The sequence below is a fragment of the Orbicella franksi genome, chromosome 8, assembly GCF_964199315.1.
Source record: "Orbicella franksi chromosome 8, jaOrbFran1.1, whole genome shotgun sequence".
In the NCBI taxonomy this organism is placed as follows: domain Eukaryota; kingdom Metazoa; phylum Cnidaria; class Anthozoa; order Scleractinia; family Merulinidae; genus Orbicella; species Orbicella franksi.
Window position 1 is genome coordinate 23,663,544 of NC_138152.1, and position 18,101 is coordinate 23,681,644.

The window sequence follows — 18,101 nt, forward strand, 5'->3', positions numbered from 1 at the left end:
CGCCATAAAGCAATCCTGTTCTACAAGTTTAGTGACGGTGTTGAGTGTGTCCATCTTAAAGTGGATTTTGTTTGCATATTGGTTGAGGTTTTTAAGGTTAAGAATCATTCTGTGGCTGCCATCTTTCTTCCCCCTTACGAATACATTGAAAATAATTTCTTCGTGACAATGCCCGGTGGGCTCAATCACATGTTTTGACAAGAGTTTTTGAACCTCGAGATCGATAATGGTCGTTTCAGTGGCGGACCGTGTGCAAGTGGGAAGATATTTTTGACAGGGTGTGGCATTAAAATCAATTTTCATCCCCACAACAGTGGAAAGAATTTCATTATCTGATGTGATTTTACGCCAGGCCGGTAAAGAATGTGCGATGCATCCGGCCGCAAAGGTATCACAACGTTATTGTAGATACTCTCTTAGAGATGAATTAGTGATTCGCGGAAAATCACTTACCGCCAATTTCAGTTTTTCCAGTGAGGACATTATTTCTTCTCGGTCTCGTTCTTCGGGCCGTTGTACGGTTTTTTTCGCGCAGTTGAGCGGTAGCCTTTCCCCAAAAAAGGCTGTCGTGACCCGCCCTTGCTGCTTTCGTCATACCGGCTAGTTTGATAAGAGCCATGGCGCCGGTAGTTTTTGTTGTGGTCGTGCTTCGTAACGCCAACTGTATGGCCGATGCGGCTAGTCTCCTTAGCGTCGCGAATTTGCTTGGCAAGATCGTCACCAAACAATAGTTTTGATGAAGTGGGGACGTTGTGTGAACAAATAGTGTGATATTCTTGCTTTAACGATGGCCCAAGCTGTTTGCGCCTGAGCGAGGAAAGCTCGGAAACCACATGTCCCACTAAAGCGATAGCATCAATGCTATCGGTTAGCATTTCTTTTGTGTCAATGTGGGCTTTTGCCGCCAAAAGCTTATCGCAAGTTGTAACTATTGCGAAGGTAGCCTTTTGCAAAGCCTGCTGCATGTTGGCCAAGCGTAAATCTGACTTTTTCTTAGCGGCATTCAAAGGCGCCCAGATTTCGGGGTTTACCCATGCAATAGCCATGTCTCCGCAATTTTCGGGCTGCGGGTGTTTTCCCAGAATACTAGTTATTTTTTCTGAGGTAAGCTTATTTCCCCATCTCTTCATAGCGATGTCGGCCAGTTGTTCTTGGACTTTTGGACCTTTTTTATCCTCGTCTTGCAGGGCGGCTACGAGTTCTTTTAGTACCTTGTCCTCGCTCGCATTATAATTCGGTTTGTCGGTGACTTTGGTTTGAACCGATGGTTCTGCCAGCAGTTGTGCCACGTCATCATCTGTGGCATCCACACTAAGTGAGTCGTCCTCTTTGCTCGATTTGTGTCTGGGCTCGTAGTTATCATTTTCAGAAGAGTCCTCTAAGGAGACAGAAATAGAACGCCGTTTTCGGCGTTGGCCGTCTGCACCCGGTGGGCTTCGGCTCGAGGATTTTTGCTCGTGGCGCGCATTAGTAGTGGGAAGACGTGCGCACACCTCCGACAAAAGTTTAGTCATTGTGCCCATGTTCGTATTAATTTGGTGCAGGGCGGACTCAATGTTTTCTTCACGACCCGGTGGGTCAGCATTTGCGCCCGTTGGACCCTCAGGAGCAGGCACTATATCAACGTTTTCGCTCGTCATTGTGAAATGCTGAGTCTGGCAGGAAAAATGGTTAGGCAAAACGTGCAATCGAAAACGTTCAAAATTCTACTCACGTACGCCGATCCCTGCCAAATAGGTATCACAAGACCTGCTCAGAGTTACACCTTCAAAGTAGGCTAAAGTATATATCGGTTATTGTAGCAAAAAACTCAGTCTGTTCAGTGCAGAAAACACGCGTGTCGACTGAACCGATAGCAAACACTGCAATGACCAGATAAGCATGTGCATGCTTCTCATGTAACTCCGTAGTGACTCGGACTGATGACGAGGTAGAATTGCAGTTCATCTCTGTCGCAACTTCGCTTTCTTGGTTAGAGAAAAATGGCCATGATGATGATGATGATGATGATGATGAATAATGTGCACTTGGTTTTGCCTACTGCATGTATTTGCCATAAATCAAATTGTCCAGTTGAAATGAATATCTGTGCTTTGAGACTGATAGGTATAGAACATGATCCAGCGGATTTTGTTTTCATATGGCTTTTCTTGTTGTAGAAATACTAAACCAAAGATGGATAATTAAATATGCATAAATTAGTGTCAAATGGCCATTTTTACTGGAGGTCCCTCTAACTTAAAGGGAATAAAATATTTTTAGCTACTTTTCCGCCGCATCATGATGCAGCGTGTTTATTCAAGGGCGGCGTTTGCTAATATTTCTGCTTTAAAATGCAGCGTTTATTCGAGGGCGGCGTTTAATCAAGTGAATACGGTATCCATGTAGTTGTGTAGTTCTAACTGAAGAACTTCATGTAGGGAGTTGTAATAAAGTATGTATGTATATGTTTTAATTAAGCAATAGACCACTCTTCCTGTGGGTTTACTGGCCGGCGCAATAAACAACGCTGGATGTTGGGAGAACATGAGAAAAGCTTGTAAATCACTCGCCTAACGGCTCGTGATTTACAAGTTTTTCGAGTGAAATAAGTATGGAAAAAGTCTGTCAATGAGAGAAATATTTATTGTACTTTCGTGATAAAGTTGCTTTTTCGCATCAAATTCATGAGATGACGCGACAAACCAATCAAAGCGACTGAAAGAATGAAAACACAGACTCCCCGCCGGAGACGAAGTCCGCAGAACAAAGCGACAAAAACATTTCACGCTAAGAAAGTTTTAAGAAAGGTAAGGAAAAGGTTACTGGTGAAAGGCAAAAAGCATATTAATTTACTCGAAAGTATTCTGACGGGAAATTGCAGGGATTCGTAAGTGGAATCGGTCATCACGAAAGTAAAAGGCTGTACGAAAAGTGTGCAAGTAGTCCAAACTTCATGTGCTTGTCGAAGCGATTCAACGCAGTGTTTAACGATAACTTTCCAAAGTTTTGCGAATGGAATAAAGGTTAGTAACAGAAATGTTGCTTCCCAAATTTATTCAGAATTTATTTACTTATGCTGAAGACTATGAAGGCCGTGTTTCTCTCTCTATTTTGCTAAATGAAAGCTATTGCCTGAAGGCTAAGCTTATGGAATCAAATTCATTTATCGCGTAATGCATGCATGCACTGAGTTCAAACTCAAAATTTCTGATAGAAAGAGATCTTTTCCCTGCTTTTTTGACAACCCAAATTGGTCAGTCAAGCCCAGCTGACTTCGTCCTCCACAGACCGTGGAAAGCAGCGAAATAAGTGTATAAAACGTCCTTAATCTTAATCTCAAGCGTAAACGGAGTCGGCGTAAAAGTTTTGCCGTGGAAAAAAATAAAAAGCTTTATATGACTACCAACTTCTCGTCCTGTTTTCCCTTGCAAACTTGAATTTCCATGTCTATGTTGGATGAAAAGATATTCCAGATATTCGTGTTATCGATATCTCAGCCAGTGAAAGGCAAAACTATACGTACATACATACATACTTTATTTGTCCAAAAAGGACTGTTTATCACATTTGTTATCGCTAGGGTTCCGAGTTCTCTAGTTCCCGCCTAGAGCTGCCATAGATCGGGAACCGTGGTTTACCGGTGCAATAGAACATAGGATTAGCAACTCTATTGACCAATCAGAGCGTGCGTAGTATCTCAGTTATTTTATAAAGCGAAATATTTTCACCTTTTCACTTTCCGCCAGCTGTCTACCCGTTCGTTCGGCATCAACGGCGATTATTTGTAGCTCCTCTTTGAGGTCTTCTATTTAACAAATAGATTCCATGTTGCTATGCATCTGTTCAGTAATAGATCACAGATGACATCAAAATGCGGTAAGAACATCAGTGACACACTCGGCTATCGCCTCGTGTGCCACTGTTTTGTTCTTACCACATTTTGACGTCTTCTGTGATCTGTTACTGAACAGACGCTCGGCAACATGGAATCTATTTCTTTAATATAATAAAGGAACAAAGTTTTGCAGAGAAAGCTTTTTTATTTCAAAATCTTTCAACATAATCTATTGTCTATACGAAATGAAATCGCTTCTCGTGGAATGAAAACTTACAGCGAAAGCAGAAGTGAAATGCGAAATCTACAAATCTTAAATAAAATGCTGGAAAAGTCAAGTCAGTTTTTGTCATCAGGGCAGCCCTGTGAGCCGAAAAGCTCGGATGTTGCCTTGAGTATTGCAGGAGTTGAAAAAAATACGCTCAGAAACCTTGCGATTGCGGTCAACACTGGAGGCCAATCGATTCGAGTTTTGAATGAAAGGAGCGTTAGAGACGGTGAAAATTTGTGTCCTCTGTGGTTGGTGATTCTCAAATCAGTTTGATATAGTGTCTGAGACATCCTAAAGCGGCGATGAAGTTGGCCGTGAGACGGTAGTGAGCTATACTTTGCTCGCTACTGTGCCCTGAAACGGACTGGAACATTCGCTTCGGAAAGCAAGGTTATGTATTTATTTTAACTTATTTTAAGAAGTGATGTTTTGATGTTTTATTCGTGACACCAGTCTCTGTCAATAATTATTTTGAGAGGATAATTTTTTAAATAAATTAACGTCATAAACGTTTTGTTTATTGGGTTTGTTAAATTCGAGACAAAGCAATGATTTCGTCATCATGATTGCCTGTAGCCCCGTCTGGGGCAAAGGCTACCAATAAACACCCCCCAGTCATTACGGTCCTGGGCCAGTCGTTGCAGTTCTCCCCATGCCACGTGTAGCCATTTCTCCTCATGTCTGATTTCTTACCTTAGAGTAATTTCAAGATCGATTTTGCGTTTGGCTTTAGTCTCGCTCGACTGCCGACTGAGACTGCTCGAGTATTTTTTCTGAGTCATTTGCTAAAAAGGAAACGGCTTTTTCTTTCTTCTTCCGGCTTCTCGTACCTGTTCAACGCCTCGACAAGACTTTTTTGTACCATATCTTTCGCCTAGTCACTTAAAATATTATTTTAATTCTCAAAACTTTCCGCCATTTTAAAACACAGAGGGAAAAACTCTGAAATGGTGACATCAATCGTGCATCTGTTCTCTAATAGATCATAGGCGAGAACCAATCAAAATGCGAGAATAATTTGGGTTATTATATAAATGTTTTTCTTTTCCTCAAGTTGTGCCCCCACTGCGGTTAATTCTTCTCCAAGTTCTTTCAGTTTAAGTGTAAAAGAGGTAACCTGGAAAAAATATATGCACATCAGATACGTTTATTGCTTGTTTTAAAAATTTGTCAGAGCAAAAGTTATCTCATCCTAAAAGATGTTTTACACATAGAGGATAAGCAAAGAAAAAAGGATGGCATGTTGTTTTTTTTTTTTTTTTTTCATGTTTTATTTTTTTTAGACACAAGGGAACTGAACTGAGAGAGAGTTGTTCCTCGCAAATTTAGTATGCAGTGATGCATGAAACGACAACTGAAACCATAGTGGATATTCAATTCATTAACCTTAAATTCTCATTCTCGGATAACGCATTGCTAACTTTCTGATTGGTTCGCTGAGTCTCCGTTACCAGACATAATACCTACATGTACCTCGATCATTGTCCAGTATATCAGTGGAAAATGAGTGCGACAAGTGTCGCTTGGTTAAAGTTTATCGTCGGTAATGGAAAGTTCTGCTGGGAAAAAATGGCTGAAAACAGCATATTTAGTAAGTTTTCTATCCCAAAGATACAGGGAATAATAGGCAATGCCAGGCCGGAAACTTCGAAAAACCACAAATGTCACAATTAACTAAGCCGCCATTTGAATTTGATAGAAAAATTTAATCGAAAAGCTTGCAAAAGTACAAAATAAACAGAGGAAAGAAGCAGCAAAAATGTCACATTGTAGATTCAAAAACCGACACAAAATTGTTCAGTTATATTTGTGAAAACAGATTTTCGGCATAAAATTATAGCTTAGCACCAGCTTCAGTAAAGTTTGTTACCTTACATTTAGCTACTGTCCTTTTGTACTTCGGTGAACTCGATCGATTCTGAATAACACAATCTGTCGTCTTAATTATGACAACCACGTCAAAAAAATAAGCTAAGCTTTATTTGACTCGAACAAAACGTATTATTTTCCGCACAGCCACTACTTCGGATCTTCTCTTAAATCTTTTGTCGTTTGTTACAATTTTTCCAGCATGTAGACAAATTTGGAGGTAATTTGTAGAATTTTACGGAAGAAAACTCTGTCTCGATTGCTTTCCTGCATACCGTAAATCCTCGAATGAGCGCCCGGGGAGCTTATTTAATTCAAATTTAGGAGAAGATAGGGGGCGCTTATTCGAGGGGGGCGCTTATTTAATTTTCCTAGATGGTGGCCTGACATGATCATTTTTTTAAACACGTATCTGCGCGTAAACAACAACGTAAGCTGTTTATCGACATAAAAAGCTGATCCTAAAGATTAAATCGCGGCACCGTTAGTCCTTAAAGTGTTCAACGTGCTCACTTAACGTGTTCACAACTGAAACAATGCACAAATCTAATACTACACGACGAAAACTATGCACTTTTTGCTGTCCCAATACTCGTCCACAAAATGGGGGGAGGCGACTGGGGCGCTTATTTTACATTTTGGCCGATAGGAGGGGCGCTTATTCGGGGGCGGGGGGGCGCTAATTCGAGGATTTACGGCTACTTCATTCAACACAGAAAGGGAACAACGCGCGACAAATTTTCCCGCCTTTTCATACCATCGCTGCCTTTATATCTAACTCAAATGTCTCCATTATCCAGTCGATTAAATAATGTACTAAAAAAATTATTCAGTTTGCCCCTGTTGGATATGATGTTCATAGCAAACGAGGCGCGACAGCAGTGGATAAAAATAAGTGACACGAGGCTGCCCAAAGGGCCTTTCAGTGATTTCTTTTTATCTCCCTGTTATGAGCATCTTAGCAAACATCAGTGATGGCTACTCTATAAACCTTTAAAGTTGAGGTATATGTTTAAATTGAAATACAAATTGGAACTTCCAGAGACAGCTTTGAGAGAAAGGTACATGTGATGCACTCATTACAAAGCGCCGGGGTATTTGAGAAAAAAAAAACGAATTTGTAAAGAAGGTTTAAAACGACCTAAGAGATGATGAAACTTAAGAAAGTTAAACCCCATATAGTTCTTATCCCTTAGACCCCTAAGGTAATCCCTCTTAAGGTATTTTTAGATTACACGAGGATTCATAAATCTTAGGAGGGTCTCTTAAAAAGCAAAACCAGTGACACTGATTTTATTTACGTCGACAGCCCAATCGGCCTTAAAATAAGCCCAGGTCAGACGTGCTCGTAAGTAGACGCAAGTTGAAAACTTGGGTCTACTTGCGACTCCGTTTGGTCAGGCCTTACGTGCACTTGCTTTGAATTGCGATGACTTGCGCTCACTTTGGTCGAGACCACCCAGCTCACTATTTTCTCAATAATAAGTCTTTGATCCGCTCTCAAATCGACCACAGGAAACAAAGACAAGCTTTATTTCAGGACCTGTTTGAAGTCTTCCTCGAATTTACGCCCAACACTATATTGTTAAAAGGGTTTTTGGTTTGGCCCAAAAGCAAGAAGGTGCGCGCACTGCAGCTGGCCGACCTTCGAAACGTTCGCCGTAAAAAATGATCGACGAGTATTGCTTCCTTGCGCCCATGTTACAGCTTACGATTTCCTCGGCTTCGTTGGATATTTTTTTTCTGAAACTCTCCCCGAGAATCTTCCCGTTGCGCGGGCCAAGGAACTACCTCGATCGATGAGAAAAACCACTTCGTGCAAGAAGGTGACAGAGTCGTCTTGCTAGATCTCCCTGCTGATTGGTCAGAAAAATATGTTTTGGCCAATCAGCGGGAAGGATTTCGAACGCTTCTGGAACTGGCTGTGTATGAGTAAGTTCTCCCGCTCTTGAAGTAAACTTTCGCTCAAAACTATCGGGTCGCCCGAAAATATCGCATCGTCCCGAGTTGCTGCCCCTGGGTCTCCGAGGATGCAATAAAACATGGGTTCAAATTTTACCTTTCTTCCAATTAAATGTAGGCTTCCTCACCTGTTTCCTCTTGGCTTCATATCTTTTACGTTCAGCAGCAAGCTGTCCATAAAATTGTGTGTTCATGTCTTGGATTTTCTCTTTAAAGCATTTGGTCATTAATTGTAATTTACACTCTACTTCATCTATTCTTCGTTCTTGCTCTTCAAGTTGTGCCTTCAAGGATTGCTTGACGTATTCTGAGTGGTCCTTCGCCTCAGTTGAGTTGGGACTCAAGTGCATTGCCTGCAGCTATAAACATGCACAAGTAGTTACATAAATTTTATTTAGGGTCGAATTTACAGTCTACCATGCATTACTTTAAAAACAAAACGACTGCTTTTATCTTTCAGACATGTTTCCACGCTTTATCCGTCATAATCAGCGTAACGGTTGAGATAACAAGTGTTCCGGTGTCACGCAGTTTTGCGATGCACAAAATCTCAAAGTTGTAGCGGTAAACCAGATTTCCCGTGCACCTGACCACAAACTATCGGTAAAGGTGTTTACAAAGAAAGAGTCAAATGAACTGATGTGTTTGACTTTTTGATTCAGTTCAGACTTCCCATTTTATGAACATAGATTCCTTAAGCTTTACTTGAAGCTTAGTAGCCACAGGGTCTAAAACTTTGAAACAATCTGTTGAGCGAGAGATACGACAAGATTCTGAACTCTTTAAATTTTGTAAAACTTGAGAAGATCTGTCCAACGATAAGTGCTCGTGGACACGCGAAGAGAAATGTCGGCTTATTTCACCGATGTAACAAGCATTACTGAACTTGCACGGGAAAATTTATACATGGTATACATATGGAGCCTAACAAGCAGAGGATCTTTCACGTTAAACAATTCCGTTCCTATTTTTAAAGTTAGAGAATACAAGCTTGATGTTCATAGGTTTGCAAACTGATCAGTTGACAAGTTTGCGCACCCTATGCTTTGTACTATAGAACCGGCCAACGTAAGGGATCTTACGTTAGCCATTGATTCTGGTGGCTCCCCCCTACTGCGGTTCATGTGCCGTCTCCCTCTACCGTCTTGGAAATATAGCGGCGGATTGAGCCATTCAAGACGTGCTCGGGATAGAGATTCTTGCGTGAAATTACAAACAACTTCTGAATATTATTGTTGTTAATGTGTTGATAATCTTAAAAATCCCGTCGGTAAGGGTTTTGACTAGCCCTATATTGATTCTGTAATGAAAATGAGCAAAGCTCAAAAATTGTAAGCATTTCTGCTAATCTCTACGAGCTAAGTGTTACAAATGAAAATAACGCAAAAAAAAAAAAAAATTAGAACAAAGTAGACTAATTTATGCAACATTTCAGGATGAAATGTGTGTTCCTGGATTTGGCCGCCTGGTAACTAAAGGAATTAAGGTCATAAGTAGTTGTATCTTAAGCAGGGTGAAAATGTCAGCTTTCTCAGATTCGTTGTTGAGTGCAGGTAAGACAGTAACTGATCGATAATTTATTTTCCTCAATTCATCATTTTTGATAAAGAAAAGGAGGTGTTACCTTTCCCCTTTTCCAGCGAGAGGGATATATTGGTTGTCTACTGGATCCAGTCATTTTTACTGATAGGGGATCAGATATCGCTGGTGCACAGTTTTTGGGAAGCTGAGGAGTTGTTTCCTGTTCACGGGAAAGAGAAGCAACACCAAAGTTTATTCCCTGTAGTGACCTTCAAAATTCGCCAAACTTCAAAACAAAACTCATATCAGCCTCTAAAGTATTTGAGAGACGCAGAACAATTAAGGAGAATTGAGAAAATAATACCACGTTTCCCTCGGTCTCCAATTTTTAATGCTTGGTCATACTTCTTGAATGAATTTGAAAAAAAGAAAATTCGAGATAAACATGCAAATTCTAACACATAGCAAAGGCAACGGTGTCGTCACCTATTGTTGTGAATGTGACACCTCAGCGAGGTATTGGGTGTCAATATTAAGAGTCTTGTTTTTCTGATAAGTCTAACAAATTGACGTCAGTTTTTTATGCGTCTGTCCTCTTATTGATGATAAATTGCGTCATAACATTGTCAAGGTGGCTATGTAAACTTTGACAACGTTTTGACGAAATTTATCCTCAATAAGAAGACAGATGCATAAAAAACTGACGTCAATTTGTTTTTTACAATAACAAGACCCCAAAATAGTCAAATGCCGGGAATAAATGAGGGTAAAAGACGCCGAAAACTTGCCGTAAACAAAGATAAGTGAATTTTATTCAAAATGACGCGAACATTGTCAATAGCTTTTATCGCTTTTTGATTGGCTACTTAAAAAGTCCATAAAATCTCATTGGATAAAAAGACGACAGTTTGACAGCTGAAAGTTGAACTTAACAGCTTACATAAATTAAGATTTTATCCGTCTGTACTCTTATTGATGATAAAAATGAGCCAATCAGCGCGCGAGAAATTAGACAGTTATTGTAAAATTAATATTAGTATAAATCTACTAGCGTTCTATCACGAATGCCGTTCTCTGATTGGCTACGCTACTCACTATCTATTCTGTGATAGATAGTGAGTAGCGTAGCAGTGTGCGCTTGCTAACAAAATAACGGCCGCTACATGGCGTTTTCGAAGTGTCTGTGAAGAGGATTTAGATTAAGTTTTGAACGACTAGTAGATTTATACTAGAACAATTAGATTATTCGTTCTCGCTTTCTATCGCACGAAAGTTGACTCGGGCTGCGCCCTCGTCAACTATCACGTGATAGAAATCTCGAGTCATAATCTAATTGTTTAACAGAAACACTATCCTCACAATTCGCTTAAGTGTCGAAAGTAATTTGAGTTTGCGCTGGTTTAGCTTTTCTACCTGTAGTGATTGGTCGAACAAACTCATGCCACTTTCTCAACAAATGAGAAATTAATAAACCAAAACGAATGGTAAATTTCTCGCGCACTTTTCCCCGCGCTTCGGGCCACCTAAACGTACAAATAAGTTTGCTTCGAGTTTTGCCTCGTTTACTGGATTGCCTGAGTCCTTTGAGGCAAAACTGAGGGCTTTTGGTTTTGCGACACTCAATAGACCATTTTCGAATTTTCAGTAGTGCACTGGAACTAGCTTGCAAGTGCGGCAAATGCGGGGAGTCTTTTCAAATACATACGACTTTGACCTCTCTTTAATTATGTTTCCCCGCATGACATGAGCCCCTAATGCAAGCCAATTCTAATACCGAGAATACGAAAACTATTGAAAACCACGAAAACTGTTGGTAGGGTGAAAGGAACAAATACCAACCTTAGTTAATTTCTTTCTGTTTGGCATCCTGTTCAGCAGTGATTTTAGACTGTGGGCAAGAAAAACGTTTTAGACCACAAAAACAAAAGAGAAATAGCAATTTTCAGAAACTATTGAAGCGTGCATTTATAAAAGGGTTTCTTTTACCCAAAGCTCTACGAAAACTTGAGACTATCTTCAATCGGGCGGAGATTTTTATCTTCATTTATGATGTAGAGAGGACCCTGCGCGCGCTCTGATGGGTCAAAAACCCATGTTTTACCAGAGTATAAAACATACAAAAAGCGTATTTTATTGTTTTTCGCCACATTACCTCCACATCATAAAGCAAATGAAGAAGCCTAAGCCGTATATTACACTGTGATAAAACACTCTGGACACTTGAGAACACTCGGGAAATGTAGAAAACACTCGCCAGCGGCTCGTGTTTCTACACTTCCCTCGTGTTCTCAAATGCCCGTCGTGTTTTACCACAGTGTAATATACGGTTTAGGCTCCTTTATATGTTAAATATATTGTGGTAAATTAAAATCTCGGCAGCTATTCTCAAACTAACCTCGGTGAAAATCTCCCAATCATCCCTCTCTTTGACCACAATGACTGGCTAGACATCTTGAGATGGGGTAAATGCCAAGTTATCAGAACTGCCACGGGATTCCTGTAAAAACGTTGATTGCGCGAGTAAAACTTTGAACAGAAGAAGGAAAAGGGGACCGGATATATACATACACGACTGGAGCTATGAAAACCGTGCCAATGAAAATGCTTTCTTTCGCACCAAATAGCCTACACACTTTAATTTTACGACTCCTAAAGGCCTCAAAAGTATACTTAAGCGATCTAAATAAGACAAGAGAAGAGCACGAAAAGGAAGATAAGAGAGTCGGTTACATTCCTTTGAATTCTTTATCGTCTCCTTTGGAGACGAAAAAAAAAAATGCTTGAGTAGGGGGCGATTATTTTTTGACACATACGGTTTTCATAGATCCAGACATATTTATACATATGAGGCAGCATTGAAATACTTCTGACAATCCATTGAAAAACATCCTAGGAAGATGCTACTTTGTTCTGAAGAAAGGCTAACACTCATAACGTCAGCTTCACACACTCGCTACGGCGGTTTAAAACTTACCTTTATGACTTTCAAGTTTACAAAAAGCTAAGTTTTTCACTAACTCGCCAACAGAGCCTGCAGTTTCTTTAGTAATGATATAAAAACACAAATTTCAGCATGCTGATTAGCTGAGAGTAGATCAATAAATCAGATTTTTTGATGTGTGAAAAAATTGGAGTCGCAGTAATTAAGTAACCGAGATTGTGAGAAATATTCTTTAACAAATAGATTCCATGTTGCCGTGCGTCTGTTCAGTAATAGAGCACAGATGATGTCAAAATGGGGTAAGAACAAATAAGTGGCACACGAGGCGATAGCCGAGTGTGTCCCTGATGTTCTTAACAATGTAGTTTATTCACGAATAAGTAACTGGTAATAACGCCTCACACATTTAACTTGACATGGAATGTATCCCAGAGCATGAGTTATTACGATTTTAATAATTATTCAGTCGTCATGACGAGGTATTTGTATGCACAAGACTCTGCTTCTCTTGGGATAAACCAATTTCAATATATAACAATATCAGGAGATTCAATAAACGAAAACTAAGAAATAAAAACGAAATCTTTTTTAGCCAGCCAAGCCGAGGAATGAGAAGAAGCATTTTTTAAATTTAATTGGAAAAGTTAGAGTGCACTGAGGCAGAAATTCGTCTCAAGTCCAAAACAGTTGCGAGAGGAGTAAACTACGGTTTCAAGTCAAGATCTTTGTTTTGCTGGTTTTGAAATCGGTGGCATTAATGGCAAGTTTATAGCTTATAATTTGCCCTAAAGATGTTTCATGCGGTTACCGGTTGATTGTTGTGTTAATCACTAAAAGCTGACTTCTTTTGATCCTCTCACAATTGAAAGGTATATTGATCCGCCTTATGCAGGGCGCGAAACACGCTCAGCGGATGAACACTATATCCTCTTAGAATCATTAATACAAATGTCACTCAGGGATAATGGCTTGATTTTTGACCATTAATTAAAAACAAGCTATGCCTCGTCATTTCCCTAACAGACGTCACTTAAAACCTTTGAATTCCTGTTTTTGGAAAGTACGACTTCCTTAGTCGATAGATTGTTAGATTTGACTTCTTATCTCAAATATATGCTTTGGAATGTGTTTGATTTGATGTAGACAGTTATCCAAGACACTTCTTTGAACATCCTTACCACTTGACAGCGAAGTTGATCAGGACAAAAATGTTAAACGAATTAAGTTGAAGCTCCCTTTTGATGCTACGCTTATTGATTAAAATCTCTCAGTATTGAGCCAACTCTACCGATTCAAATTATATCTCCCTATGTATTGTGTCGACTGCTTCGAGTGAGGAAAGAAAATCTAGCTTGGAATTTGCAAGAATAATGCAACAGTTCAATTAACGGAATGAGGTCCTGTGAATCGTTTTGGAAGTATTATTACCTAGGCCCAAATAGAACTGCTCGGGACAGGAATGTTTTTTTGTTTTTTCATTCCAGAGAGGTGTGTCGGAAGCCGCCTTTAAGTTATTTACATCTTTCTATCATTAGACCCAAAATGTCTTTTCACTACCTACAGCCCGGGTCGCTTCATTTCGCTTACCCCAAATCTACCTGAATGGACAAACATTGGATTACCCGAAAATTTAATATGGATTTAAACTAAATGATGCTAACATGTTGATACAAACTTAAAACTAAAGAAACAAAAAATCGCCCGAAATGTTTCTTCTCTACAGATCAGTACGCTAGCCTGTTGTCTTTCTCACTTCTTTCCCTTCCGTATGCTAGCTGTTATTTTCCTTACGAAATAATTAAGACGAAAAGGAGCAGGGGCAAAATCTAACCGAAGGAAGAGGAACTAATATAACTACCCCATCAATACAGCCACCTCTCTTGGCTTAAATTGACTGGGAGCCATGAAGGTAAGGCTGTATCTATAGTTTAGGATCTGACAGGCGCAGTTCTGGCTCAACAATGAACAGCATGTAGAGATGACCACGATTTTTGTCAATTTTTAAATAAACTAAGCATACAGTACTTCAAACAGTGCTGCGTTTTTCAGTTGAAGAAAATATTAGAGAACCTTTAATCGCTCTGTTTCTCTAAAGTATCCTACGCACGGGCAGAAACATTTTGAAATATATTTCCAACATTTATTTTAGATGGAGATTGCAGAATTCTTGTTTCTAGGGGAAATGTACATCACTACTCCCTTTCGCCTTTCATTTGTTTGTTGTGCATTTTATTAGTTGGTTCGTTCGTTTGCCTTCTTGTTCGAATGCAACCCGTTACATAGTTTACCTTTGTCAATTTTAGGGTAGTTCATAAGAGTATTCCCTTTGGCAACAGTTGGACTGGGGTAATATATATCGATTGAAATGTACTGATCCCCTCCACGCCCTCTATGGATGTAGCGAGCAATAGTGGCTGAAGGAACCCCGTACATTTTAAAGATTTGACTAGCAAATTACCTGTTAGTCCCTTGTTACAAAAGGTCGAAAAGAGGAGATAGCTGGTATATGTTATTCCGAATTCACGGACCAAATGATTATCAGCATTTAAGATCGACTTCGCCGCAAGACTTGAAATAAATCAAAACTCCTTAACCATCAACGCGAAAATTTTACCTTATTTTCTTTGTATTATTCAGCTGAAATTTGCGAAGAGTTCTCAGCTTTTGTATTCCCATCGGTTTTCATTTGATATTTAACATTTTATTTACGAATCTCCTTTATATCTTGAAATCTCTATAGCTTTAATGGGGTAAATAAGTGCCTCTTTACTTTTTATGCATTGGCAAAACTTTCTAAGGACGCTGAAGTCGATTATTTTGCGTTGTAGTTCAACAGAGAACGACCAAGATATCTAACAACGCTTGTGTTAAGTTCTCGTTGCTGTTAAGCGTTTTTTTGATCAAATTCCCTTAAAACTACATGTAAAGAGTAGGTTCCTTACGGTTTACTGCCTTGTAGCTTAAGAGAAGAGTCTTACAGCGCTTTGAGCTCCTGCTAAACACGAGAGTAGTATTCTGATACTATTCAGGTGAAAGCGGAACTTATTATTACTTCGAGTTCTCGACTAAACTAATGCACTACAACTTCCGCCACAAACTGATGTGGCAAACACTTCAGTAAAGAAGTGGTATGATCTATTCAGCTTCGAATTTAATAAAATAATGTAAAAAAAGTTGGTTGGTCCTGGCGTTATCTTTGAATATTAATTATAAAAATAGCGGTCGTCAAAATAAGAGTAAAAAACGCTATAAACATTCCTAATTTAGGGCAGCAGGACGAAAGCAGCTGGTTTGAAATTCAAATGTTTCTGTTGTGCAAGTTTTCAAACAAATTAGGGGAAGACCACACATGTTGTCAGTCAAAGAATGTGCAAGTTTTGTAGACTTGATAGCGAAAAAGAAGTATTTTCTGCCAAAACCAACAAGTGTTCTTTGATCAAGCATAGTTGGTTGATATAAAAATCTCAGAACAGTGTTGGCAATAGCACTCAATATGACAATAGATGTAAAATACATTTGTAAATGCTGCGCTATGACATAGAAATGTTTTAAAGAAATTTTCGCCGTTTGAAAGTTGCAAAATTAGTACAATGTCGACAGTAAGCTTTACCCTTTCTTCTTTAGTGATGGTAAACCCTGAGGGACTTTTGTCATTCACATACGAGATTTAAAAGCCAGAAAATTCCAGTAAAAAGTTCATTCCCTTACCAAAACAGCTGTATTTTTAAACTGATTTTAAACTGTTTTGAACGTATTTTGACGATTTAAACAGTATTTTGAAGTCACTATAGGGTATTTTTGTGCTATTTTGTACAAAATTCAAAATTTCGCTTCTTGTTTGTAATGTATTTCAAGTATAGTTAAAACCTACTTCATGACATTGGAATGATTTTCACTCTGTTTTTAACATTCTAGTTAAACCCTGTTTTGAAAGTTATGTTGGCAATGGCTGTAGGTTTAAAAAGTATTTTACAAATTTTCAGAGTTAAAAGAGTCTTTAAATAGGATATTTAAAATGTAGTTGACATGTCAAGAACATAAAATATGTTTTACATAGGAAGTTTAAAACCTATTTGAGATAGCAATTCATATTATAAGCTTTAAAATACAACCAAAACAGTCTGTTTTAAACATATTTTAAGTTTTAATCAGGCGAGTATACTATTTAAATAGTAGTTTCAAATAATGACAATAATGTCTATCTTAAAAACAGATTTTAAATACACTATTTTTGCACTATTTATAAATCTTGCCCAATGGAAATTTATAATTCAATCAACATAATTTGCATCCCCTTTTTGAAAACTGCTTAAATAGTTTCTTTTCACTCAAGCTTTACATACAAAACCTTTAAACACAATGATTCTCAACTGTAGTGAGTTTAGTTTGCATTGTATCTAGAAAACAGCAGGTAAGTTCTATATTATATGTACCATGCTGGGCTAGCGCACGCACATGAGTGGAACTTTTTCGCCCACTGTTATCAACCTCAACTGTACAGCAGGAATACAACAAAAATAACCATGCAATGTTTCAAAAGGGCAGTGGGAGAAGACCAAGTAATTTTGAAAGCGATTCAAGCCCTTCATCCACTGCATGATTACATGTATGACCATTTTGCATTTAAAACAGAGGTGAAAGCCAGCAGCAGCCTAAATTCTCTTTTCAAAAAACATTGTGACGGACAAAGCTCTTTGGAGCAAGACAGTCCCAGAAATCAGCTGCACTACTTCTCAAAGGGGAAATAAAGATCTGGCTGAAAATGATCCACCAGTGCCTCAGTCCCCGAAAGAGGGCCCTTTTATGGCTGGAGGATAGAATTTAAATGTGGGATGTCGTCTGAAGTTTTTGATTTAGTTTTGCAAGCAGTATATTATATCTACTATGTAAATTTGATGTTCCTTCTTGGAATCAGTTTCATGACTAAGCCACTTCACTTGGTTAATCTCATGAAGTTATGACAAAAACAGTGTGAATCTTTGCCTGTAAATTTATACTGTAAATCAGATCCAGACCCTCTTGTTTCATTAAATCATTGTTTGGCCTTGTTTGCCAGGAACTTGGTCTTAATATTTGTTTATTATGCTGTGATTACTCATGCAAAAGTGTTATCGGCTGTAACCTCTGGGAACTTTTAACATCAGCTGACAGTTTGAATTTTCTAAAAGCTTCCTGCAAAACTGCTTTAAAGAAATAATTGCCAAGCATAGGATTTGCATCATTTGGTGACATAATACCAGTACCATAAATTCCAGTTTTGGTATAGAAGAGATCACAGGTGAGCAGACATTACAGTCTGTTTGGTGACCAAATGGACACAGGCACATGCTCAGGTTCTGGCTTAGGAACTGGCTATTTCATAGCTCTCAGCGGTGGCTGTCATTCTGGCACTGGCTCTGTGCCAAGTGGTCACGCATAAGGAATTTAAATTTGGGTGCCCCAAAAACTAGGACCTACATGTAAATGTAAGAGTCTCTTCCAACATCAAATATAAAACTTAGAGTGCAGTGTGAATAGTGTTTAGGAATCTGTATTATAAACATTACTCTATTGGAATTAAATAGATAAACTCACATATTATAACAAAATATTTGGCATAGACATCACCTAAACAAATGCAAAATTAGGAAAACAAAAAACTTACACTTTTAGTGTGTACATGTAAGCTTTTAAGACTCTCTCAATATCAAAATTAATCAATAATTTAGCCAAGCCAAAAA

At 38.8% G+C, this 18,101-nt stretch overlaps 3 protein-coding genes across 9 annotated transcripts in view; 1 reads left to right on the plus strand and 2 right to left on the minus strand.

The window, feature by feature from the left end:
• LOC145495451 (uncharacterized) overlaps positions 1-18,101 on the minus strand; it is a 32,329-nt gene that overhangs the window by 10,803 nt on the left and 3,425 nt on the right. For 6 of the 7 annotated variants that reach the window (XR_014050421.1, XM_081475068.1, XM_081475069.1 and 3 more), the window contains exons 2-5: positions 11,836-11,937; positions 11,280-11,328; positions 9,544-9,660; positions 8,048-8,278 (exon numbers count right to left, since the gene is read on the minus strand). Coding sequence is in view for 6 of the 7 variants with exons in the window: in XM_081475068.1 (XP_081331194.1) it covers positions 8,048-8,278; positions 9,544-9,660; positions 11,280-11,328; positions 11,836-11,891 (453 nt within the window). In the remaining variant the exon portion in view is untranslated. The remainder of the gene's footprint in view (positions 1-8,047; positions 8,279-9,543; positions 9,661-11,279; positions 11,329-11,835; positions 11,938-18,101) is intronic. The other variant, XM_081475073.1, reaches the window with a different exon arrangement.
• LOC145495448 (uncharacterized) overlaps positions 1-18,101 on the plus strand; it is a 35,169-nt gene that overhangs the window by 2,379 nt on the left and 14,689 nt on the right. The gene's annotated exons all lie outside the window — the stretch shown is intronic.
• On the minus strand, positions 7-5,346 carry LOC145495430 (uncharacterized). Its single transcript, XM_081475039.1, has one exon. The coding sequence runs from the start codon at positions 1,638-1,640 to the stop codon at positions 483-485; it is 1,158 nt and encodes a 385-aa protein (XP_081331165.1). The 5' UTR covers positions 1,641-5,346; the 3' UTR covers positions 7-482.